Source organism: Musca autumnalis, unplaced genomic scaffold, assembly GCF_047663935.1.
Source record: "Musca autumnalis isolate F117 unplaced genomic scaffold, ASM4766393v1 scaffold_4, whole genome shotgun sequence".
NCBI classification, from domain to species: domain Eukaryota; kingdom Metazoa; phylum Arthropoda; class Insecta; order Diptera; family Muscidae; genus Musca; species Musca autumnalis.
This window is the reverse complement of record NW_027411977.1, coordinates 91,197,192-91,223,908: the sequence shown is the minus strand read 5'-3', so window position 1 is coordinate 91,223,908 and position 26,717 is coordinate 91,197,192. Positions and strand designations below refer to the sequence as shown.

At 35.3% G+C, this 26,717-nt stretch overlaps 1 protein-coding gene across 4 annotated transcripts in view; it reads right to left on the bottom strand.

The window, feature by feature from the left end:
• The window catches only part of Ak1 (Adenylate kinase 1), a 53,630-nt gene extending 27,545 nt beyond the window's left edge, over window positions 1–26,085 (bottom strand). The window contains exon 1 of one of the 4 annotated variants that reach the window (XM_073980150.1): window positions 25,947–26,085. In XM_073980150.1, coding sequence (XP_073836251.1) covers window positions 25,947–25,991 — 45 coding nt within the window. In that variant the 5' untranslated portion in view covers window positions 25,992–26,085. Of the gene's footprint in view, window positions 1–2,551; window positions 2,741–25,604; window positions 25,745–25,946 lie in introns of those variants that run through there. The other 3 variants (XM_073980149.1, XM_073980151.1, XM_073980147.1) reach the window with 3 other exon arrangements.
• Window positions 26,086–26,717: the final 632 nt, after the last annotated feature.

The window sequence follows — 26,717 nt, the reverse complement described above, 5'->3', positions numbered from 1 at the left end:
ATTTTAGTTTCTTACAACAACAATGGACATTTGCCCATTTAGTGGTGGTTTCATGACGAACGCTTAGCACTGCATATAGTAAACGGTAATTTGTGCAGCCGATATATCTGATGAATCGCTCTACCAACGGCGAAACATGCACGTCACATAGTGGTGTTTGTTTGTGTGTTCGAATCTTCGGCTTTCCTTTTTCACTTGCAAAAATAAACTGTCATTAAGCTCGATTCTAACGAGAAATTAAAAATAGTTTTTGGAAATCCTATCTTATATATCAAATTTTATGTAATTTGGGGGGGTAGGAGTTTCAAAAATTAAAAATTTTGTTTTTTTGGGTCACTCTAATGTACATATGTCTCAATATCATGACACAATTATCCAGGTAGTGGCATCGTAAAATTTTGAATATGTTATGTCAAAACTTTCTTTATGTTGTTGGGGAAATTACAACAAAAATAATTTTTTATAAAGGGATTTGACTTTTCATATTCGATCAGCTGGCATGATAGAGGTTAGAAATAATTGTGATTAGGATTTAGCATGGTACAATAATTTGGAAGGTAGGCCAGGTTTGAAAAAATTTTGAAAAACAAGGCCTGGGTGTAGTTGCTTATTCTGTCAGAATTACCATAACTGAATATGCAACAGATTGTACTGTTTATTTGATATTTTGGATCATGAACTAAAAACGCGAAAATGAATGGGAGGCTAAGTTTTTTTACAGAGTCAGCTTCTGCATATGTTCAAAAGTTTGTTTCATAACAATGTTGTAATAAATACAAATAATAAATGTTGTAATAACAATTTTCATTTCGACTGAATTATAATATTTATAATTGTCATATTTTCCCCCCATACCATTGCTATCGGAAACGATTCGTTTTCGAATGTTTTTCGATAGTTTTGCGGATATTTTGTTTGAAAACGACACACGAGAACGAATTGAAAACGATTCATTCGTCGCTCAGTTTGTGGCAGGAAAACCTTCGAATTCGAATATCGTTAATAATATTATTAGCGAATGAAAGATGATAGTTTTTACGATAGTGGCGAAAAACAATTTTTGTGTAGTGTCTTGATGTTTCTGTTATGTACCTTTTCCGTTTTTATTTCTTTATGTTTGCGACTCGATATGTAACTGTTGATAAACATTGTTGTCTTGTGTTTGGCAACCTACCCATATGTTGTCTTTATCAACACTTATTGTCATGGTAGAACAAATACAAGGTAAAGTTAATACTACAACAAATACAACTCGAACAACAACCACAAAGGAATTTGTTTTTGTTTGTAAACCTTAGTGTCAACGTAAATGTAAACAAAACAAGGAAATGTCTATAAATTATTGGAATTTAAAAAACTAATATTTTTTCACATTTGATTGAATATTTTGGAAAACATGAATGAAAACTCGTTAGATTTTCAATTTGAATGTTTCCATATCATTCCACTAAATGCATAATTTCTCGCAGAAAGTAGAATACTTGCAAAAATGATTCGGGTCGCTGGTAATTCATTGAAAAAAAGAGAAGATGTTTCAATCATTTGCTTTTGAAAACAAAAAAGCACATGTTTATTAGGGCTTTATTCTTTTCAAGTTTAACAAAATACCACACATATTAACAAATATTGTACCGCCACTATAAGCGATGTTTTAGTGTGCGGCATGTCGTTCGGACCTGGAGGAGGTTACATGTCAATGATATGAAGCCGTCTTTATGGGAAATAGTTTTTTTTTCTGATGAATAAATTTGTTCTTCAAAAATATATATCCCTAATATACATCGAACATAGAAATAAATACATAAAATGTCGAATGGAATTTGACACTAACACTACAACCCAGTTCAGTCAGCTGGGTATTGCTGCTACCTTTTCTTGTTCTACCATGACTTATTGTCTATATTATACGTAGCATTTATATCGAAATTATTTGAAAAAAGCAAATGGGAATTTTTTACAAACAATATAACATTTTTTTTGAAACAAAAAAAAAAATTCAAAGTAAGAAATGTTTCTCGAAACAATTTTTCTTGTGAAGAAAAAATATTCGCCAAATGTTCGAAAACGATATCGTTTTTAAACTTTTGACGAACAAAAGAACAACGTGCTTGTGTACACCCGAAAAACATTTGCCAATTCTTCGAATGTGATATCGTTTTCGAAAGTTGTGCCGAACATTCGAATAATATCCGCAATTGGTATGAGGGGTTTCAAAACCATACACATATGTATGTACATACACAATTTGTGTATACTGATTTGAAAGAATAAGTCCCAATTTACATTGGGCGAGTTTACTTGCGGCAATTGTCATTTTGTAGGAGAGAGAGGTGAGGCATATGGTAACCCTTTGCCTCTCAGCACCCTCTCTCACCTACAAACTGACAATTGCCGCAAGTAAACTCGCCTAATGTAAATTGGGACTTAGCAAACCAACCCAACATACCAAATAAAAAGTAAAAAGTAATAGGGCTTGAGAATAATATTTTTAAAACTAGAAAATTCACAATCATTTTTTAACAATGCTTGAAAAACTATTACGTGCACAAACTTTTCTAAAGTCTGCCTGAAAATTATTTTTATACACATTTTTGTTTATTGACATTTGTTGATAGATTAGTTTTCGTAGAATCATTTTTGTTGTATTTTACATCGATCTTTTAGTTTTTATGTGATTAAGTATATATCGGCGTTGTGTTAGCAAATAATTATATCCCTGTTGTGCTAAAATATAATTGCCGATGCCTAAAAAATATAAAAAATGTTAAAAGATAAAAAAGTCATTGAACTTCGTTTGAATCATAAAAAAAAACAAAAAATATGAATCTGAAGAAGTTTTCATGATTGGTGATATAAATAGCGTTTGTGAGGAAACTAGAAGTGAATGCGAACAAAGTGAAAGTGACAAAACTACGAATAATTATATATGTAATTGACATTCATATATACATACACATTCCCTAAGGGACACGGCAGATTTCTCTCATATCAGTGAGTGCATGGTACAATAAGGTAGGTCAGGTTCGAACAAATTGTGAAAAACAAGGCCTGGATGTACATATTTGCTTATTCTGTCAGAATTGCCATAACTGAATGTTGTAATAACAATTTTCATTTCGACTGAATTTTAATAGGTTTGTCCTTGTACTTTCTCAGTAAATATTACTCAGTAACTTCTTTTTAGAGAGTTAAGTATTTTATACTCTTTCAATGGAAAAAATTAAAAAAGTAAAAAGACAACATTCAGTACAAATTTTCAATTTGATTAATATTGACGATTATGATATTTGAATATTTTAAACTTTTGACAACTGTTAATGCTACAAAATGTTACTGAACAAAATTCCTTCAGTAAAAATTATAAGTTCTCAGTAATAAAAATTTCAAAACAAGTCTCTCAATTCATTCTCATTTACTGAACATTTGTGTAAAAAAACAACATTTAGTAATAATTTGTAATAATTATTACAAATTATCGAGTACGCAGACACACTTAATAAGTATAAAATATTTTGTCATATTTTTCAAAACCATACACATACATACACAATTTCTGTATACCGATTTGAAAGAATAAGCAAACCAATAGAAAAAATTTTAATCAGCTGTTTGCTATGCCCTGCCTTGCAATGATTCTACCATGTGTGAGTGCACACCGTTTCATATTGGCTTAATGATGTGGGACGTGTACTTGTTATCGCCGAATCCGAAAGGCGTGTTTTACGACACCACTTGCATAAAATTTGTTCATGGATGAACAGAAATGCCGTCTACATTACGCCGTTGGAAAATATAATGGTTTCGTCCGACCTGAGAATCCAAACCGTGCATATAGAGTGCAAGGCGCACATGCTTACTCAAGATGAGATGACTAAGTGCAGTGTTGGTAGAAGAGCTCTATTCAAAAGGAACGGAAGGGAAGTGTTGGAAATTTAAGCACAACAAAGCAAGTCCAATTTACAAAATAAACTGAAAAAAATATCACTAAATTTCTATTTTTCATAGATGACTCAACTCCGGTTCGCTAAAAATGGTAATAGAAAAAAACTTGTAATCAGCTGTTTGCTATGCCCTACCTTGTAATGATTCTACCATGGGATTTAGTACCAATTTTTTTTTTAATTTCTACAAAAAATCCCCGATATAGTTGGTGGGAACAACAGCGCGTTGACCTCAACATATGCCATGCCCTAATCTATTTTTATAAAGCTTTAGATATATTTTCATATACATACATACATATGTATGTATGAATGTACTTTTAATATTCGAATTTTATAAATTTTATAGACAAATTAATTTAGGGCCGCTATTTTCATCAAAATTTAAAGACATCAAACCTAGAACACATTTACTTGTGTATACGAAGATTGTTTTTGTAAAAACATTAGCTATGGTGTGGTGAATTAAAACGTGAGCAACGTTGTGTGGGCGTCACAAAACAAATCAACAATCAACGGTATATTTATTTATTAACAACAGATTGCGCAGCGGGGTCGGTGTATGCGAGCAAAATTGTTTATTACCAAAGAGGCAACGACGCAAATTATTAAATCAATTTTCGTTTCTTTGGCGAGTTTTTTTCTTGGGGGTAAATCTCACACCTTCATATATGTACATTAGGGTTATGACTTTTTATACAACCTCGTATTTCTGTATCATAATTTGAGGAGTTTTTACCTTATATATTATAAGGTGATTCGATAAAAAAGCTCACGCACAAAATTTTTCTTTATGAACTTTTTTGAGAAATTTTTGATATATAACTGAAAATAATCCTTGGAACCACACGGCATAATCAAAATGGTATAACCTTTTGTTTGTCACTAAATTTACCATCATATTATTACATATATGTATATCATTTTATATTTATTTCATATATCATATCAATTAAAAGTGGTTTATGTGGGACCTTTTTCAATAATTAAATGGTATAAAAGTTATTTCAGTTATTAACAGGCAGAAGATCATTCATTCGTGTAACGGAAATAATCTTTTCAGATTTTTTTTTTTTTCATTTAATGGAATTTAAAAAAATGTTTTTCAAAGTGGTGTGTGCGTGACCTTTTTTACACACTCCACCATAGTATGGAGGGTATATTAAGCTTGTTTTTCCGTTTGTAACGCATTGAAATTATCATTTGCGACCCTAAAAAGTATATATATTCCTGATCAGGGTAATATTATGAGTCGATCTATGCTTGTCCGTCCGTCCATCTGTGGAAATCACTCTAGCATCCACAAAAATTGAAATAGTACGTTGAACTTTTTGGGAAGATGCGTCTCTTGTCAGCAGGCAGGTCAAGTTCGATGATGGGCTATAACGGTCCACGTGTTGGTATAGACCCCATATAAGGTATTTCCCGATTTCCGATATTTTGACGCTTTTAGCTACATTTTCAGACCGAAGTGGCCATAATTTGACATTCAAAGTTCCTAGTGACCACAAAACTTATATTCCAAAAATGTTGGACATTAGCTCATGTTTTGGTATAGCTTCCATATAACGGTACCTCCCGATTTTCGGAATTTTGAGGATTTCAGCTAAAATTTTTAACCAAACCAGATGTAATTTAATATTTAAGGTTCACAGTGGTCACGAAAGTTCTCCACCAAATCGTCAATATAGGTCCACGTTTTGATATGGCCCCCATATAACGATACCTCTCGATTTTCGGTATTTTGAAAATTTTAGCTACAATTTTTAACCGAACCAGCTATAATTTAACATTTAAGGTTCTCAGTTCTTCACCAAAAATCGTCAATATAGTTCTATGTTTTGGTATAGCCCCCTATAACGGTACCTCCCGATTTTCGGTAGTTTGAAGATTTTACCTAAAATTTTGAACCGAACTAGCTATAGTTGGACATTTTAAGTTCTCAGTGGTCGCGAAAGTTCTCCACCAAAAATATTCAATATAGGGCCATGCTTTGGTATAGCCCCCATATAAGGGTACCTCCCGATTTTCGGTATTTTGGGGATTTTACCTACAATTTTTAACCGAACAACCTGCAATTTGACACTTGAGGTTCCTAGTCGTCACAAAATATCTCCACCAAAAACTGTTAACATACTCGTAGGTACATTTTTTGGTATAGCCCCCTATAAAACAGTACCTCCCAATATTCGGTATTTTGAGAATGTTAGCTACATTTTTACACCGAACTACCTGTAATTTAACACAAAGGTCACAAATCATCTCCAACAAAAATCGTCATCGTAGGTCTCTGTTTTGGTAAGGCCCCCATGTAACGGTACCTCCCGATTTTTTGTATTTTGCGGATTTTATCTACATCTTTGAACAGAACTACCCGTAATTTCACATTTGAGGTACCCAATGATCACAAAACATCTCCACAAGAAAAACGTCGACATAGGTCCATGTCTTGCGGTAATTTGCCATTTGAGGTTTCCAGTTGGCACAAAACTTCTCTACTTAAAATTGTCAACATAGTTCGATTTTTTGGTATAGCTCCCATATAACGGCACCTCCCGGAATTTTCGGAATTTTGAGGATTTTAGCTACAATTTTTAACCGAACTAGTCGTAAATTGACATTCGAGGTTCCCAGTGTTCACAAAACTTCTCCACGAAAAAAAAACTCTAAATAGACCCAAACCCGCCCGATTGAAGACATTTTTTGATCAATTTTGTGACGGTATTTTGGTATGCGTGTTCACAAAATATACATAACCAAATGTCTGACATCCGACACATCGGATCAATTTCGGAATCAAAATCATTCAGATTTCGTTCCGATATCTAAACCATTTTTCGTAGAGGAATTCGTTCAAATATCGTTCCAATTTCGTAGAGAATATGCTACTGTTTTTCTTTCGATTTCGGTACGAATTTGGATCGATATGTCGGAAACAAATATCCCTTCGCACAACAACCACCTTTTGTATATATCTAACAAGCAACATTTTAGTTTGTTGTCGAAAAACAAAATGCTTGGTCTTAAAATTCGCATATACAATTTTTAAATATTTTAAATATAAATGCAACATATAAAAATTCAACCTAGTTCTGATAGACTTAACATATTCGTACACAAAGTTTACATTGTTCTACTATAGCTACAAAATAATAAAAACAGTGAAAATCATTAGATGCGTTTGAAATTCCAATCTTCCAATAAAAAAACATAACAAAGAAAAATTGATCAATAAAATAGAGGCATCAGAGAAACATTTTTTCCTTCGATAATCATACGAAATTATTCCAAAATCGTTCAGAAATCTTTGCGCAAGTTCGGAAGGTACCTCAGATTTTCATACGACATTATTCCCGAAATCGTTCAGAAATCTGTACGAAAATTCGGAGGAAAAAAATCGCATTCCGAGTTTCCCAAGGATTTTCTGTCGATTTCGTTCCGAATTCTGACCGAAATCGATCCGATATCGATCCGACATTTCGTTCCGAAATTATGTCAACCACTTCATACAACTTTCGTTAAGATATCGTTACGATTTCGGATCAAATATCGGACGTAGCGTCCGAATTTTGTTCCGATTTCCTTACGATGTCGGTACGATTGGTTTGCTGGGAAATTACAATCTTCCAATAAAAAACATAACAAAGAAAAATTGATCAATAAAAAAGAGGCATCAGAAAAAAAATTTGTTTCCTTCGATATTCATATGACATTATTCCAAAATCGTTTAGAAATCTTTACGAAGATTCGGAAGGCACCTCAGATTTTCATACGACATTATTCGGAAATCGTTCAGAAATCTGTACGAAAATTCGGAGGAAAAAAACTGCATTCCTTAATTCCGATTTCGTTCCGAATTCTGAACGAAATCGATCCGATTTCGCTCCGACATTTCGTTCCGAAATTATGTCAGCCGGATTTCGGATCAAATTTAACGCCTTTTTACTAGTTAATACTTAAATAGAATAAATTATTTTATGCAAAAGTTCATTAACTTTTCTTACAGGAAATCGTTTTTGAGAAAAAAGATCACAAAGTCATAACCCTAATATACATACGTATGTGAGCAAACGTTTCTTGATCTGTCGTTTCCATTTCCCATACCAGCAGCATTTCGACAGTATCCAATTTTTCATCGCAGCTTCTTGTTTTCTTTTTTTGGGAAATCGTGTTAATCATTCCTGTCTAGCTGCTGTTGGTTATTGATTATTTGCTTAAATTTCATTTTCAAAAAAATTAAAACAATTGTTTGTGTTTATTTGTTCAAGGTGTGCAATATCTTTCCCCCAACCCACTTCATCCCTCCTCTCCCTTACACCTAATACATTTTCTTGTGTAGTTATTTTTGTTTTGTATTCATCACCAGCGGATATTTCAATCGCATTGGTAAAGGTGAAAAATTGTAAATTTTATTTGATTGACATATGAACACATTAATGATAGTAAAAAATTAATAAATTATTCAAATAATTAAATAAAAAAGTATGATGGCCTGAATATGGCATGCAAATATGAATTGCACGCACAATGCATTTGTGTGAAGCAAATTGTAAATTGCACAGAAAGCGCCTTGAGTGACAACAGTGGCCAACAATTTGAAAAACAGTTGACTGCCAGTTGCGTATCGCCGGTGTCATGCTTAAGTGTTCCATACGTAACTTAGAGCCGTACTGAAAACTCATGAAAGAAAAAGAAAATTTTTTGGGGATATTCACTTTAAATAATTTTTCGTTTTTGGGTCACCCTAATGTTGGACCACGCCAAAACTTTGAGATTTTCCACAGTGAGAACCAAAAATACATATTGCAGGCAATTCTGCAGAAAAAGTTGATTACATATTATAAAGTACCGAAAAATGGACGGTAACCCTTTATGGAGGCTGCGGTCAAAAGTGGACCGACATCACATTTCTTTATAAGGTGGTGTTCTGAACTCTGAGTTCATTATTAAAACCTATTAGGTTTAAATATTTGGCTAGCTTCTGCCGAAATAAATCGAGATATAAATCAAATCATGGTCCAATACTGAGGGGAGGTTTACTATGCAATAAGAATTCCTGGCCCCGGATTACAGCAAATTCGGTTGAACAATGTGTTGGTAACAGTAAACCAGTAAGGAAAGGATCAAAGTCGGGCGGGGCCGACTATATGATACCCTACACCACTGTGAATAGGGAGCTAAATCCAAATGAGAACAGATTACGATATAATTTGGCACATGTATTTCTAGACCAAACACCGTCACACATTCCAAATTTCATCAAAATTAGACATACATAGCGTCTTTGGTGCATCAAATACCTTAAATCGGGCGAAAATATATATGGGTGCTATATCCAAATCCGAACCGATTTCGATAAAATTTGGCACACTTATATATAGACCTAATTCCGTCACACATTCCATATTTCATTGAGATCGGACATATATAACGTGTTTCGTGCACCAAATACCAAAAATCCAAATCTGATCCGATTTTGTTATATTTTGGCACACTTATTTCTAGACCAAATTCCGTCAGACATTCCAAATTTCATTGAGATCGGACATATAAAACGTCTTTCGTGCACCAAATACCAAAAATCGGCCGAAAAATTATATGGGAGCTATATCCAAATCTGAACCGATTTTGATATAATTTTGCACATTTATCTATAGACCTAATTCCGTAACACATTCCAAATTTCATCAAAATTGGACAGATACAGCGTGTTTGGTGCATCAAATACTTCAAATCCGCCGAAAATATATATGGGAGCTATATCCAAATCTAAACCGATTTTCACCAAAAGCAATAGCGTTCTTCATTAGGCTAAAAAATGATCTTCCCCAATTTTCAGCCAAATCGAACAGTAAATGCGACTTGTACGTTGCGAACGGACGGACGGACATATACATATCCCTAGAAGGAACTATGGGTCTATCTCTTTTCCTTAGGCATGTTACATATAGATGCACTAACACATAATACCCTTACCACAGGGTGGTGTAGGGTATAAATAGCTTAATTCAGGAGAATTAAGCTTGGACCTAGGACTGTAATATTTTTGTTAGGGTGTTTATAGTTCACTAGAACCCATTGATACAAATTTCAGTTCGATATATTATCCAGGCGTATTTTTGTCACACCATCCCACATAAGTGCCACCACTGTGCGCTGGTACCTTAGAGCGTAGGATTGCAATTGTAATTTTTTATTTAATAACAAGCATACGCACCAAGATACCAATGTTAAGAAATACAAAATTCAGTCGAACTTCTCTATAACTAGACAGGGAATTTTTGCACCTAATGATGTTTGGAATAACTGACCACCGACAGTTCAGACTTGTGTTGTTGGTGAAATCAAGTTCCTAATTAAATAACACACATGCACCTGCCAGATAATGTCATACGCAAGCTAAGAATGGAATTTATAAAGTCATAAATAATTTTGAACTCTAATATTTAGAAATAGTTTGCACAAGTCCAATTAATGTTTTTGCGTCATTTTTCATTTTCCGTCAGTATGAATTAACACATCTGTTCTAAATTAACACACATTTGTCAAGTTATTCCCATGTTAGATCATTGAGAAGGAGTAGTGAACATATGTTAATGCCTCCAGTAATAATATCGTCAGCTTTTAGGCTAACGAAATCCGTTTCAGACAATTTAAAGTCGTTTTAGACCTCTCCATTCGTTTGTCCATAAAGACCTCTGCACATGCGATCCGTTGAGAAAGGCATTGCCTATGAAAAACAACAACCACATGAAAAATGTTTAAGTGATGCCAAGTTTGTTCGTGATGTTTTTTCTTGCAAAATAATTTTAAAAAGTGAAAATATTTTAAAATCAATATTTTAAAATGTTAAAAACTACTAAAATCACTTAACTATGCAATATTCTCGCTGAATCGAAAAAATGTTCTCTTTTTGCACATAAATATGGAAATAACAATTCTAAAATAGGGGAAAGGGAAAAAATTCCGCATGGAATTTTTATTCATGATTCCCCGTATATGTGTGAGCTTTGTTTATCGAATCACCTTAAAATTAAGATTTTATTTAATCTTAGGTAAATACTCATCAAAATATGATACAGGGATACGAGGTTGGAAAAAGTCATAACCCTATTGTGATATTTTGATAAGTTTTTACCTAGGATTACATAAAATCTTAATTATAAAGTGAAAAAAATAATACTAATAAAAAAAAGCCTCCGCACAAAAAGCGTTTAAAGTTCTTATTTTTCAGAATTTTTGACAATTTTTTGAAGTCAGTGTAGTCAGTGTATAGCATAAGGGCACACGACATAACCAAAAAGACATAACCGTTTGTTTCTCACTAATTTTATCATCGTATTATCTATATATATAAAAATGGTGTAAAAAATGTATAGTAATTCATAAAATGAGAACGGCTAGGCCGATTTCTGTAAAATTTTTTGTCAGTTATTCGTATTTTCGAGGAGAAGGTCTTTACGATGGAAAAGTCGGAAAAATCGAAAATTGAGTTTTTGTATGAAATTTTATTCCTTAATAGCGAGACGAAGTTCGCCGGGTCCGCTAGTATATTATATAATTTTATATTACATATAACATTATTTTTTCATATCTTACCCCCATTATTATCAGTCTTCTTTTGTTATAGTTTCGATTTACCGAACAGATTTATATCGTTCCGGTTAACCTAAAGTTAAAAGTGATGATTGAATTTCAAGGAGGAGCTTCTTGTCATTAACTTTCAATGTGAAAATTATATTTTTAATTCCTCCAAATTAGTTTATTTTGCATTTTCAAGTCCATCAGATAGTAAAAGAACACATGTAATAAGGGCCCATAGAATTTTTTCAAAAAAACATATTTCAAAGTAGTTCGTGTAGAAACTTTGTTATCATAAAATGGAATGAAAGTTATTTTAAGCATTAATAGGTAAAAGTTCATTCATTTTCACTACAGGAAATCATTTTTGAGAAAAAAGGCCAAAAAGTGATAACCCTAATGAATAACATTGGCTAATATCTTTGTACAGCCTCCATGTAACAATTTTCGGTATTTTGAAGGACCCTCGGTATTTTAGGGTCCCTAGTGTTCACTAAACTATATAAATGCACACCTTCGTGTATTTCGAAAGACCTGTTTCGGAAAGTTTGGACATTTTTTTGCAGCATGTTTTTCTCGCTGTCCTTATTACAACGCACAGTAGTCGAAATCACTGATTACTTGAAAACTAATTGAGATATTTTTCTGAAATTTACACAAAATCAATGGATAATAATGGAACAAATATGAACAACATTGACTAATATCTTGGTACAGCCTCCATGTAACGATTTTCGGTATTTTGAGGGTCCCTCGGGATTTTAGAGTCCCTAGTGGTCACTAAACTTTTCCAACAAAAATTGTGGCCATACCGGTACCACCCGATTTTCAATATTTTCAGTACTTAAGCTACATTTTCCGACCAAATTGGGTTAATATGGTATTTGGGGATCCTAATAGTCACAAACATTCTCCACCAAAAATTTTGGACATAGGTCTGCTGTTGGTATTGCCCTCATATAACGCTACCTCCCAATACTTTGTATTTTGAGGATTTTATCCACATTTTCAGACTAAATAAGTTAAATTTTTACATTGGAGTTTCTCGGTGGTCATACATCTTCTCCACCAAAAATTGTCTACGTTTTGATACAATCCCCATATAACTGTACCGGGTATTTTGAGGATGTAAGCCACATTTTCCTGGCTAACTTAAGAAGAGTCGCAACTATTTGCAGAGAAAATTTGGTTATTCGGAATATAGGAAGTCCAATTTATTTCACACAATACATACACAATAATTGGTTTGTCTTTTTACGTACTGAACTTTACTGAACATTTTTTCTTCAGTAAAGTTTTGACAATTGTATAATTGAAATGTTGCTAAACATTACTGAAGAAACAATGTTCAGTAAAGTTCAGTACGTAAAAGGACAAACCTAATATTAATAATAATTTTTGAACATTTATTTCTATACATATATAACTACCCAGCAAAAATCCTCATTACAAACCTCCTTTCCCACCCATTATTTTAACAAGGGCATGTCGCGCGAAATATCTGGTTATTTTGTAACCACTGAACAAAGTAGATGGTAACCACTGAAATAAGTAGATACTACTGACTACTTATTTCAGTGGTTACAAAATAACCAGATATTTCGCGCGACATGCCCTTGTTAAAATAATGGGTGGGAAAGGAGGTTTGTAATGAGGATTTTTGCTGGGTATGTACCAGCCCCAAACATTGTTTATACCCTCAGCATTTATGCTAACGAAGTGAAAGTGTATATACCACTTTCATACCGGCAAAATGTGCCTCATCGAAATAATGGTTTTAGACCCCAAGTATGTTTGGACGAAATCCGTTTCAGACAATTTGGAGTGGATTTAGAAATGTCCGTCCTTCTGTCCGTCTGTTTGTCTGGCTGGCTGGTGCGCACGATAACTCTCGAAAGGATCAACCGATTCGAACCAAATTTTGGGTATCGTAATATTTTGTTCAAACTTAGTTTAAGTTCGAAGATGTGTTATATCGGTCCACTCCTTCCGGTACCTCCCCCACAAAAGTTTGAAAATGTTCGGAAAAATTGTGCGAACGATAACTCTTGAAAGTAGTAACCAATTTGATGCATACTTCACACATCGTGAAATTTCTATCAGACATAGATGAGGTTCCAATATGGACTCTATCGTTCCACTCCTTCGGGTACCTCCCACACAAAATTTCGGAAAAGTTCAGTTTAGGACCTGTTTCCGAATCGCTTTGATTTTTGTTGTAGCAACTTGTATTTTCTGCCCCCATTACAGTCGTGTAAGTTTTATCAGGGGCAAGTCCATACTTCCTGAGCAAATAGCCAGAAAGGTGCAAAAAAACGCTTATGACACCGTGTGTAGTGGTTGGAGCGCAAGATAGCTCTGGAAGGGATCTGCTGAATCGATCCAAAATTTAGCCTTCGTAATATTTTGTCCAACCATAGTTTATGTTTGAAAATAAGCCATATCGCTCCACTCCTTCAGGTACCTCCCCCATAAAAGTTCAAAAATGTTTGGGAAATTGTGCACACAATAACTCTTAAAGGGAGTGAACGATTTAGCCGATACTTTACACCTGCAATATATCTAACAGGTATACATCAGGTTCGAATATGGACTATATTTGTCAACCCCTTCCGCTAACTCCCAAACAAAATTTCTGATAAGTCCACTTTGAGACTTGCTGTCGACTAACCTTGATTTTTGTTGAAGCAACTTGCATTCGCTGCCTCCATTACTACGGTAAAAGTTTCTTCAGGGGCAAGTCCATACGTCTTGAGAAAACAGCCCTGGAAAACACGATAACTCTCGAACTGAACAACCGATTTGGTCCAAAATTTGGCCTTCGTCATATTTTAGAAAAATGTCACTAAAATTGTATTCACGATATCTCTTGAACGGGGCAACTAATTTGGTACAAACTTTGGATCTCCTAATATTTTGTCCAAATTTAGTTTAACTTCTAAATGGCACATATCGGTCCTCTCCTTAGGGTACCTCCCCCACAAAAGTTCAACATTTGTGTCTAAGTGCAGTTTATGTTCTGTTCGAAGATCCTTTGGAAATGTATACCGATACTGTTCGTTGTGGTCCTGTTTACAACGATATTATGTTTTCCGTGGACAAGTCCATGCTTCCTGGCATAGTGGCCCAGAAGTTTTAAGTTATACGACTAGTGGGGCGATATCTATCGAAAATATATGACAAAATGAGATACACGTTCGTAATGGACTATATCGGTCCATTCCTTCGAGTACCTCCTCCGCGACACGTTTGAACTTTAATCCTAATCCACATTTTTGTCGGCAAGTTCAAATGCCAAAAAAGGGCCACATCATTCTGAAAAGACCCTAAATACATTCCATCTGTCCGTCGATGAAAGTTTCAATGCACATAGGCTGAGGGTATATCTCTGTCGGCAAAACCGAATGATACTTTTTTCTTTGTTTAATTTAAATCACATCCTCCCCTATCAATTAAAAATTAATTTTGTTTAGTTTTATTAAGAATTTATTTAACAATTTAACAAATATGAGGAAAATCGTTTTATTGTGGTGTAGACTGTGCTGATTCTCTTCCAAGCAAAATTTTGATTTCACAGCTATAAAATAGACCTAATGTTTAGCTTTGCATTTACTTTTTTAGCTGGACTTTTGTGTTGACCATGATGCAATACATAAGGTGAAGCGATAAGGCCAGCTGATTTCACCCAATCTGTCCAATTCATAATAAGTCTGTCTGGTTACTTTTCCAGCAAGAATTGTCCAGCAAGAACTTTCTCAGAGAGAAAGGAGTTTTTATTCTCTTTTGCAAGAAAATTGTACAAAGTAAACAGACACCTTCCCAGCAAATACCAGCAAGCAATCAAACAATTTGTCCGCCAATAAAGGAACCAGAGGAAGCAAAAATGTTGTATTTTATTAAAAAAAAAAAAGAAAATGAACCAAAAATGGATTTTTTCCACTTTGCAACTTTTCTCTACAAGAAAAAAATACAATTAGACTTGCTATTTCCGCAATAAAATTGATTTTAATTTTCACAAACATAAATCAACGAAAAATTAAAACCAGTAAGGAAATGATCAAAGTCGGGCGGGGCCGACTATATGATACCCTACACCACTGTGAATATGTAAAATTTAAATCGGAGCTATATTCAGATCTTAACCTATTTCGATATTATTTGGCACATTTATTTGCAGACCGAATTCAGTCACACATTCAAAATATCATTGAAATCGGACTTATATAGCGTGTTTGGTGCAGCAAATACGCGAAATCGGCCGAAAATATATATGGGAGCTATATCCCAATCTGAACCGATTTCGATATAATTTGGCACATTTATTTCTAGACCGAATTCAGTCACACATTCCAAATTTCATCGAAATCGGAAATATATAGCGTGTTTGGTACAGAAAATATGTGAAATCGGCCGAAAATATATATGGGAGCTATATCCAAATGTGAACCGATTTTGATATAATTTGGGACACTTATTTCTAGACCGAATTCAGTCACACATTCCAAATTTCATCGAAATCGGAAATATATAGCGTGTTTGGTACAGAAAATATGTGAAATCGGCCGAAAATATATATGGGAGCTATATCCAAATCTGAACCGATTTCGATATAATTTGGCACACTTATTTACAGACCGAATTCAGTCACACATTCATCAAAATTGGACGTATATAGCGTGTTTGGTGCAGCAAATTCGTGAAATCGGGTGAAAATATATATGGGAGCTATATCCAAATCTGAACCGATTTTCACCAAAGGCATAGCGTTCTTTCTATGGCAAAACAAAATTGTAATTCCGAATTTTCAGCTAAATCGGACAAAAAATGCGACCTGTACGTTGCGAACAAAAATACATGGACAGACGGACGGACTAAATCGACTCAGAAAGTGATTATATGTATATCCCCAAAAGGAACTATGGGTCTATTTCGTTTCCTTTTGTATGTTACATACAAATGCACAAAGACGTAATACTCCTTACCACAGTGTGGTGTAGGGTATAAACAGATGATTGATTGTTTTCAGGAAGAAGAAGAATTGCTAGTGGTTGCTAGAAGAAATTTGTCCAGCAAGAATTTGCAAACTCTCAGTGAAAGAACTGTCCAAATGTCTCTCTCGAATCACTCTCTTTTGTTGACTTTTTGTGTTAACAGACGACTTCCAGCAACAATTGTTACAAATTGTTACAAATTTTAGGGTAACCAGACAGACCTATTATTGTGAATTCACCGTATGAAAATGTAAACAAAAATTCTGACAGCATGAAGAACTTTCAACCAAAATACTCGTAGGTTTGTCGTTTTAGTTTCTGGTTCACCTTATTAATTGCATCATGGAGTTGACTGTAAGATTCGATAACAATTGATGATAAATATCGAGTAAACAGACACACTTATTGTAAAGGGCATTGCCCTCATGCATTACAGAATCAACTCACAGAGTGATACTGAATTCTGATTTTCGGTTTGTTTTCGGTCAAAGGTACCAGATGGCCACATTATTATTTACTAAATAAAAAAAAATGCTTTAAGTCTGGAGTATTCCCCCCTTGGTTTAACTTCATCATTTCTTGGGGGAATACTCCAGACATAAAGCAATCATATAATTGAATCTTCAACATTAACAAAACACAAAAATATATATAAAAAATTAGAAAAAAAAAACTTCATTTAAATTACCATTTATTGCTAAAGGTGGATCCTCCTCCTCTCACCTAACGGCTGGGGGGTCACATCATATCTCACTTTCATTTCATTTGCATTGAAAAAACAAATAACAACACAACCGGATGAATATACCGTACAGTGTAAATATCACTTCACTTATAACGGCTATGAACTGTTAAACGAGACGTAGGCGGTCGCAACGTAAATCCAGCGCTGTCGTCATTGTGATCATAACCGTCAAATTAAGACAACACTTGTTATATTTCACAAACGAGTACTAAATTAAAGCTATGATACAGTTCGGTCAGTCATTGAGACAGGCATTTAGAATAAATTACTGTGTTCGGAATGAGTGACCAGCATTGGCGCGCCGAAGGGTACTTAGTTCTCGTGCACATGTTGCGTTTGTTTTAGGCATTTAAATAATTAAATATTTTTGTTTTGTTGTTGTTGAACATTAAACAAGAAGAGTAGGTGGGTGGACGGATTCACTGACTCATTACAAGGTCAACTTTGTGGTATATTATTTTTAAAATTACTTCTTTTAATAGCATTGGTAATATTCTTTTCTATTATTCATAATTGAACAAATTTTTTTTATTGTGTGTGAGTAATTTCCCCGTTAAGGATAAGAACTATCCTTATTTATTCACATGAGAACTAACAACGATCTTACACTTGCGAATTATCACGGTGACTGTTGAAAAATCTAAGCAAAACTTCAAGTTTTATTTTTATATGTCATATCCAATTAACTGCGGCCAGACGGCGCCGTAAGTCCAACTTGTTGGCGCATCAAAAAATATGTATGTATGTCGCATTATAAATAGCCGCTTATATCAACTTTTATCAATGTTATATCTCACTCCCCTAGCCAAGCCGATTTGTTTTTGTCATGACAATTAACAAAAAATTTTTGGGGATTTCTGATATGCAAATGGCACAACTGGTCATAGTTTTTGTTTGCACCAATCTCCCATAGAAATCTGATCAATAATTGACGTCACAATAGATTGGAATGTTGTTTTGAACAACAAATGCCGGGAGCAACCGGTTCTTTTGCCGGCGCAATTCACTGACTTGCCATTTTTGTTGTATATTTTGTTGTTTTTGCCTAATCTATGGCTCCAGCCGAAAAAAATTAGCATTGGCGACGTTCGATGATCTTTAAATGCAAAAAAGAAAAAAAGACAACAACAAAAAAACCAAAGCCATTTTATTTATCATAAATTTTTTGTGATAACTAATTGGAGCTAATCTTGACAATAATTATCTCCCCCTTCCTTCGAGCGAAATGGAAACAAAACAAAGAAAAAAAGCATTCCAGCATTTCTTATTTCTCTTCTCCATTTGTTGTCTGTTGTCTATCTGCCGATCATTAAAAGCGGGTCTCTGGTCTTATAAATATTCATTGGCTTTTTGGGTTTTTTCGGCCTTTAAACACATTTAATTTCCCCAGCTCTTCGAACGAACTAGCCTACTGCGATTTGCTATGGTAGCTGCGATCGGTATTGGTGGCAGGGGGCTAGGTGATTGTAAAGGTCGTTTGATATTGTTTTTTAAAGTTATTTCTTTTTTGTTTGATTTGCTTTTGAATGACGCTCACCACTAAATATGAATAAAGAATAGAATGATGATATTTGCAATAATTTTATTATATCGGATTTACACACTGAACGTTCAAAACGTTTACAGAAAAGCTAAATTTGTTATTTAAATCTCTCAAAATTTTCTTTTTTGAATAATTTAAAAAATTACAAGCTCTGAAATGAGGTCAAATTTTTCATAAAAAATATATTTACATATTAGGCGGTGTTCAAAGTCCAAAACCTAGCTACAATTTTAATGATATTTGTAAAACTAATTCCGACAAGATGTTGGAGATAAAGCCGTTAGAAAAAATCATTACTGGGTACGTGCTACTGTGGTGTTCTCTAAGCTATATATTACGGAGACTTGGATAGCCCACATCATCATGCATGACACATGTACGCTCAACGTATATTGTTGAGGTCTTGAAGGTTAATAACCCAGAGATTTGCCGACAACTAAATACTTTCAGTCTATAGCGGGAGTGGTGGACCTAAACATACTATAAACAAATCTCTATTTTTTAAAAATAAATAGCATATTCGTAGTTGACAAAAGAAAATGTCGGTTGATACGTCTATGAGAAATCGCGCGAACCATTTTAGCGAATATTTTCGAACTTTTGTGGGGGAGGTACCGGTAGGAGTGGACCTATAAGTACCACCTTCGAATTTCATCTAATATTCTAAGAAATATTACAATATCCAAAGTTTGGACGAACGCAGTATTCGGTTCGAGCTCTCCAGCCACTACATGTGGTGCCATAGGGGGTTTTTTACAACCTTCGGGCTGTTTTCTCAAGAAGTATGGACTTGCCCATGAAAAAACTTTTACTGCCGTAATTAAGGCAGCGAATGCAAGTTGCTTCAACAAAAATCAAAGTGATTTGAGAGCAGGTCTTAAAGTGAATTTATCCAAAATTTTGTGTGGGAGGTAGCCGAAGGTGTGGACAAATATTCGAACCTGATCTATATGTGTTGGATATATTAGGATGTGTAAAGCATGGACCAAATCGGCCACTCCCATCAAGAGTTATCGTGTGCAAAAAATTTCCGAACATTTTTGAACTTTTGTGGGGGAGGTACCTGAAGGAGTGGACCGATATGGCTTATCTTGAAACTTAAACTAAGTTTGCACAAAATATTACGAAGGCCTTTTGTACCGAATCGGTAGTTCCGTTCGAGAGTAATATTGCGTTCGAACAACTACACACTACACTGTGCCTTAGAGGTTTCAGGAAGTATGGTCTTCCCCCTGATGAAACTTATACCGTCGTATGGGGGTAGTGAAAACAAGTTGCTACAACAAAAATCAAAGCGATTCGAGAGCAGGTCCTAAACTCATTTTTTTCCGAAATTTTGTATGGGGGTACCCGAAGGAGTCGACCGATCCATATTGGAACCTCAGCTAAGTCTGGTAGAAACTTCACGATGTGCAAAGTATGGACCAAATCGGTTACTTTCTTCAAGAGTTATCGGGCGCACAAATTTTCCGAACATTTCCGATCTTTTGTGGGGGAGGTACCGGAAGGAGTGGACCGATATAACTTAAACTAAGTTTGGACAAAAAGTTTTGGACCGAATTGGTTGATCCGTTCGAGAGTTATCGTTCGCTCCAGCCAGCCAGACGGACGGACATAGCTAAATCAACTCAAAATTGTCTGAAACATATCTCGTCCAAACATACTTGGGGTCTAAAACCATTATTTCGATGAGGCACATTTTGCCCGTATAAAAGTGTATATACCTTCGTTAGCATAAATGCTGAGGGTATAATCTTCGCCCTAACAGGAAATATTTCAAAACGAAATTGATAATATCATTGGCCCTACTGTAGCACAATTTTAAATCACAACACGTCCTGAAAACGTACCAGAACTATGGCAAAGTACCAGCCACTTAATACGAAAAGTCCCCAAAATCCAAGCTTGAGTACGAATCACGAGTGTTGTGATGCTATCGGAGAGGAAAATGGCAAATGGGCCTGCCCTTCATGGAGGACGAGGAAGAAGCAAAGGACACCACCGGATAAACAGGAGGAGGTAAAAGTGACAGAAGTATTGTGGAAGACCCAATGACGATAATTTTAGGTGGTAATATCGAACCCTTACTTTTTGAAGTAGTTTAGAAAAAAACTGTCCTCATCCAACTACCGTGCGAAAGAACAGTGATGGTGGCGCTTCACTTATCAAAAGCCTTTGATACAGTCAGGCACTCCACGCTGTTTGATGACATTGAGCAGACAACCCTCCGGCCAAGCTTGAAACGTTGGATAGTCAACTATATGTGTGGACGCCAGTCGTACGTGGAATTCAGGAATAAGAAGTCCAAACCCCGTAGAGTGAAACAGGGAGTTCCCCAAGGTGGGGTGATATCTCCGGAACTGTTTAACCTCTACCTCTCCTGTATTCCACCCCCTCCAGACGGCATTAAGATTGTGACGTATGCGGATGATTGCACGATCCTGGCGTCGGGTACCTATCCTGATGACATCTGTTAGAGACTGAACAACTTTTAAACCGATCTTACCACCTTTTTCCATTCGAGGAATATGCAGATTTCCGCCACAAAATCTACAGCCACTCTGTTCACCACATGGACAGCGCAGTTTGGACGTGAGTTGAATGCAGCGTTGCCGACAGTTTTTGATCAGAAATCGTCAAAAAAATCGTCAAATCGTCAACAATATTTGAAAAATCGTCAAAAAATCGTCAACATGGTCCAAAATTCGGTTTGGTTACCATTTAATGCGATTTTTCGCTGCTATTTTTGTGAATGAGACTGACAACATAAGACACAACACAGCAATAAATCTAACCCAATATCACTTAAATATTGCTATAAAAACAGCTTTCAGAAGATGATAGTTTTCCTATGGTTATCGAGTTTGAAGCAATGCAGTGTGGTAAAGCTGGGTTCACATTGCCATTTCAAATGGTAGCTTAGCTCAAATATCGCCTGCTTGACAGTGTAACTGTCCATATTTGTCCGTACACGTACATTTTGGTTGTTGGGCAGTCGAAAATCGATAAAAATTTTCATTCAAAACTGGATGACAACTTAAAGAGAGCATTTGTAGGAAGTTAATAAAGCTGGACTCATATTTTTTATAACAAAATATATATAAGTAATATTTTATCTCGAAAACTTTTTAAGGAAGATTTTCATCTATTACCAAAACTAAAGGAAAATTTTCAGCTCATGTAATTTGAATGTGGGGCAAAAACTATGAAATACCTGTGCCTAGATATACCATATATGTGCCTAAATATAGCCAATCCGTCTGGAAATTGCTATAAAACATTAAAAAGCTCAAAGTTTGGAACATTGCTTTCCTTAAAATCTTTCGTGAAACTTTGGTCAAAATGTAGTCATCGTCTTTTATTTCATACATTTCTGGCTTAGGTGAAAAATCGTCATTTTGGACCATAAAATCGTCAAATCGTCATTTTTCAATTTTGGGCCAAAAAATCGTCAAAATGACGATAAATCAGCAAATTCGGCAACACTGGTTGAATGTCGTGGTCGACGGTAGCAGAATTCCTACCACAAACTGCCCTAAAATTTTAGGGGTCACATTCGACACTACATTCACGTCGTGCGCACACGCCACAGCTATCTGCGACAAGTTGAAAAGTAGGAACAAGGTCCTCAAGTCCCTGGCCTGCAGCACTTGGGGTGCAGATAAAGAAACCTTGTTGGCCACGTATAACGCGATAGGTCGGTCTGTGGTAAGCTATGTTGCTCCAGTCTGGTCCCGAGATTGTGTGATACGAACTGGAAAAAGATTCAAACTTGCCAGAATGCCGCCCTGAGAACAGCGACAGGGTGCCTCCTAAATCTTCGGTGGACCATCTACATGAGTAGGCAAAAATTCTTCCTGTAAAGCAACACAATGAGATGCTTTCGTTGCAGTACCTGCTTGGATGTTATCGTATGAGCCATCCCAATCACCATCTTGTGGGTAGGCCCGGCCCATTCAGGGAGATCAGGAAGGATATCCATGCTCTAGAGGGAGAGGTCCAACGATACAGGAGAGAACCCCTAGATCAACAAGCATATCAAGCAGGATTGAATAGCATTCACACTGACGCAGTTGCCAAGGCCTTAAGCAATTATAGTGTGAATAAAGTACTCGGAATACATCCTCCATCTATCGCAGCTGAGGAGCGTCAGCTGCCACGACAAACCAGAGTAGTTTTGGCTCAACTACGCTCGGGATATTGCAGTCGCCTAAATTCGTATTGGGCGGAAATCGATCGCGCCGTGCAAGACATATGCCCAGTATGCGGCATGGGCCCGCACAACACACAACACCTTTTTAACTGCCTCGCCAAACCTACCCATCTAACTCCAGTGGATCTGTGGCTACATCCCATCGAAGCAGCCATTTTTCTGGAACTGGAGATAGACACAGAGCCAGATTGAACAGAGGAACGAACATATAAACATAATAAAAAACTGTTACAACAACAACTACCGAAAAACACTTCGTCAATGAAATTCGAGACTACCCTGCAAAAATACTCATTACAAATTGGCCTACTTTCTGATTATTTTAACACGGGCATGTCATAGGGAGTAAGTACTTATTTTTTGGCCACTAAAAAGTAGATAAATAAGTAGTTACTCCCTGCTTATTTCAAGTCGTAACTACTTATTTATTTACTTTTAAGTGCCAAAAAATAAGTACTTACTCCCTATGACATGCCCGTGTTAAAATAATGAGAAAGTAGGCCAATTTGTAATGAGTATTTTTGCTGGGTACTATGGGAAGCTCCTGCATAGCAAGAAAAATGCAACCGAAAATTCAGTTGTAAAGGACAGCTTTTGACTAATATGGATAGGTTACACACTCCTTTAGATGAGTGGATTCGAGGTGAGGAAAAGTAAGAATATACGGCTATATAGAGGGAGTAGGAAATCAGTTCGTAAAGCGCAAATTAATAGCCATAACTGGCTGCATGACATCTGTCGGGCTGGACACACAACAAAGACCATTATCTATCCAACTTATTTCTACACATTCTTGATGGAGTGGTATTGAAACATTCATCATCGCCTGATTCGAAAATGGAACAACGAGGTGAGGACGAAGTAGGTCATATACATAGGTCTATACTCCTGAAAGAACTCGAATGACAAAGGTTGGGGACTTTAACCAAGATGTCAAGAGTGCAAAGGGAACTGGAACAATCACAAGTGCGCAATAGGCTGCTTTAAGAGTCATCGTGGCTCTCAAACCCTGCAACTATTGGGTCGGTTCCAATCAACGAATAGCGCATTACGGCTTTAAGAGTTAGGATCGTGCCGATTTTGACACATAGGATATTTGAAGGTCTTAATTACCGGACAAATGTCTTAAATATCAAAGTATTCACTTTAACCCTTTATTGCCGTTATTATAAGTCTTATTGTGTTATTGTTTGGTTTTTTCCAACAGATTTTTAGTGTTCCGGTTAACTTAAAGTTAAAAGTGATCATTAAATTTCAAGGGCCTTCTTGGCATTAACCTTTAATGTGAAAATATATCAGTATTGCCTCCAAATTGTATTATTTTGCGTTTTCAAATCCATCCAATTGAAAAAGAAAACATATAATATTGGCCCTTAATGTTATTATTTAAAACAGAGGTGCGAGTGTCTACTGTAACTGTATTTTGGAGCACACACAGAACCCTTGTCAATTTACGTCATCAATCAAGTCAATGACCCTCTAGAGCGATAAAGAATGGTTATGTAGTGTTTACGCATCTTTGTTATACTGTTTTGCGTTCATGGGCATTCAATTGGGATTGAGCCAACTCGGGGTGGCTCTCAGACGACCGATCTATCCATTCGATGAATCTGCCAATGCGATTCTACACTAGCAAAATTCATAATGCATAATCCGAGAAAATTGATGGCTAATGGAAACTGAAATCTGGATCCAAATAAAAAATATACAGGTCAATCCGGTATTTGTTAGAACCAGCTCACAACCCTCCCAATATCTTTTGCCAAGCAAGAGATTAACGTTTACTTTGTAGGTGGACAAAACTGTGTCGATTATTTCGTTAATACCATAGAGTAATTATTGTCTTGTTATCAGGTATAGATCCCATAAGCCATAATAACTACGCCAAAGACCTCTTGTGGTGACGGCAGTTATATTCATTACTTTACTTTATGAACTTAGTTTCATCACTTTGCTATAAATTTGAATAAATTCTTTCATCTGCAAATCTAAATGCATTCATCACTCTATTCACCTTATTCACTATTTGTGGTTTTAATTCGTTTTAATATCTAAAACACAATAAGCGTATTTTAATAGCATCAATAATAAATATCTGCAGTTCTTTCCTTGAGGTATCCATTGTGCTAAGTACTATATTAACAATGAAAAACATGACCAATACAGACAGCATTCAAGGTCAATGCTGCAATGAAAATGAACTTGATTTTGTAACAGAAGAAAAGAAAAAAACAAATCAGGTCAAGGACGGTCTGATTTGTATTACTCAGAGTAGACAAGTGGAAAATCAACAAAACATTAAAAAAAAGAAGTAACCTCAGACACTGCGTGCCTTCTATGACCTAAAAACAGAAAAAAAGGATAAAACAATTGCAGGAGGGGGGAATTTGGGAATTGATTGATTGTTAGTAGGTAAGGATAGGAATAATTGCTTAAAAAAATTGAAACTAAAACTATTGCATCGAAGAAGAAAAAAACTCAACAAACTATGTAATTTTTAATGTGTTCAATATGCTTGGTTTTGAAATTTGATCATTATCAAATCTCATCAACAACTTCCCACATTGTTATCCGGAAATCAATTACTCACCATGATGATTAAAGGAAATTTATGTGATTTTTGGGAAGTAGAAAATCGAATTATTTAATTGATGCTGCTTCTGCTGCAACTTATTGTTGTAACTTTTTTAATTGTTGAACAAATCAACAATTTTAATTTATTTTTTAAATTACCGTAACACACACGGACGGTTACGTTACGTTTAAATCAACGATGTGAGACTACTATCGCGCAGATACCCGAACACAGCCGTTGTTGAATGCGAACTAATAATGGATATCAAAAGGGAAAACTAAAAATTGGATGTATTTTCCGCGACACTTGCTGAGATTTTTCTTTGAGTTTGATATGAATTTTCCCTCACAAACTTACCGTTAGTGTTGAGCATTTTTCACATGTTGCTGCTGCACTGCTCATTTTCACCGTTGTTATTGTTGTTTTAGTATTTTGACTCAAGGGAAAGAGAACAGAAAGAATTTCCTATTTTTCTTTGAGTTTTTTGTGCTTTACGGAAAATTATTTTTTGCTTATTATTTGTTCACGTTTGTCTGTGGGTGATGTGTTTTGGCACTTTACTCAATGAGTGTTTTGTTTTTATTCAAATTTCAGAGCATAGATGGGCTTTCTTGCACGCCAGCGTTGCTATGTTTTGTTTCTCTTTTTCGTTGTTACAACATAAATAAACATTTACGGGTAATTTTGCACATTTTTTTTAATATAACAGTTTTTTGGATTTGTTAAGATACCGTCTGTGATTAAAAAATATTAAAAAAACAAACAAATTTTAACAAAAACCCCGTTCTAATTTTCCCTTAAATTCTATTTAACAGACATTTTGCCCATCTATGTTTCAGAGAGTGATAGAGAAAGAAATGAGTAAATGTCAAGATTTAATGTGGAATTAGGGTTACCGTGTGTAAATTAAATCAACTGCCGGTTGTGCTTTCTGTAGTGGGATTCTCTAGTTAATTTCTTTGGTTGCCGATGGAAATATGCCAAATTAAATGCATATAATTTCGGTAATAACTAGGCGTTTACACCAGACAGTTTGTCTTCAAATACAACTCTGATTTACTAACACATATGTACATACATTTGTCGTCTGTTTCCCAGCTGTACATCATTTTTTCACAGATAGTAGGG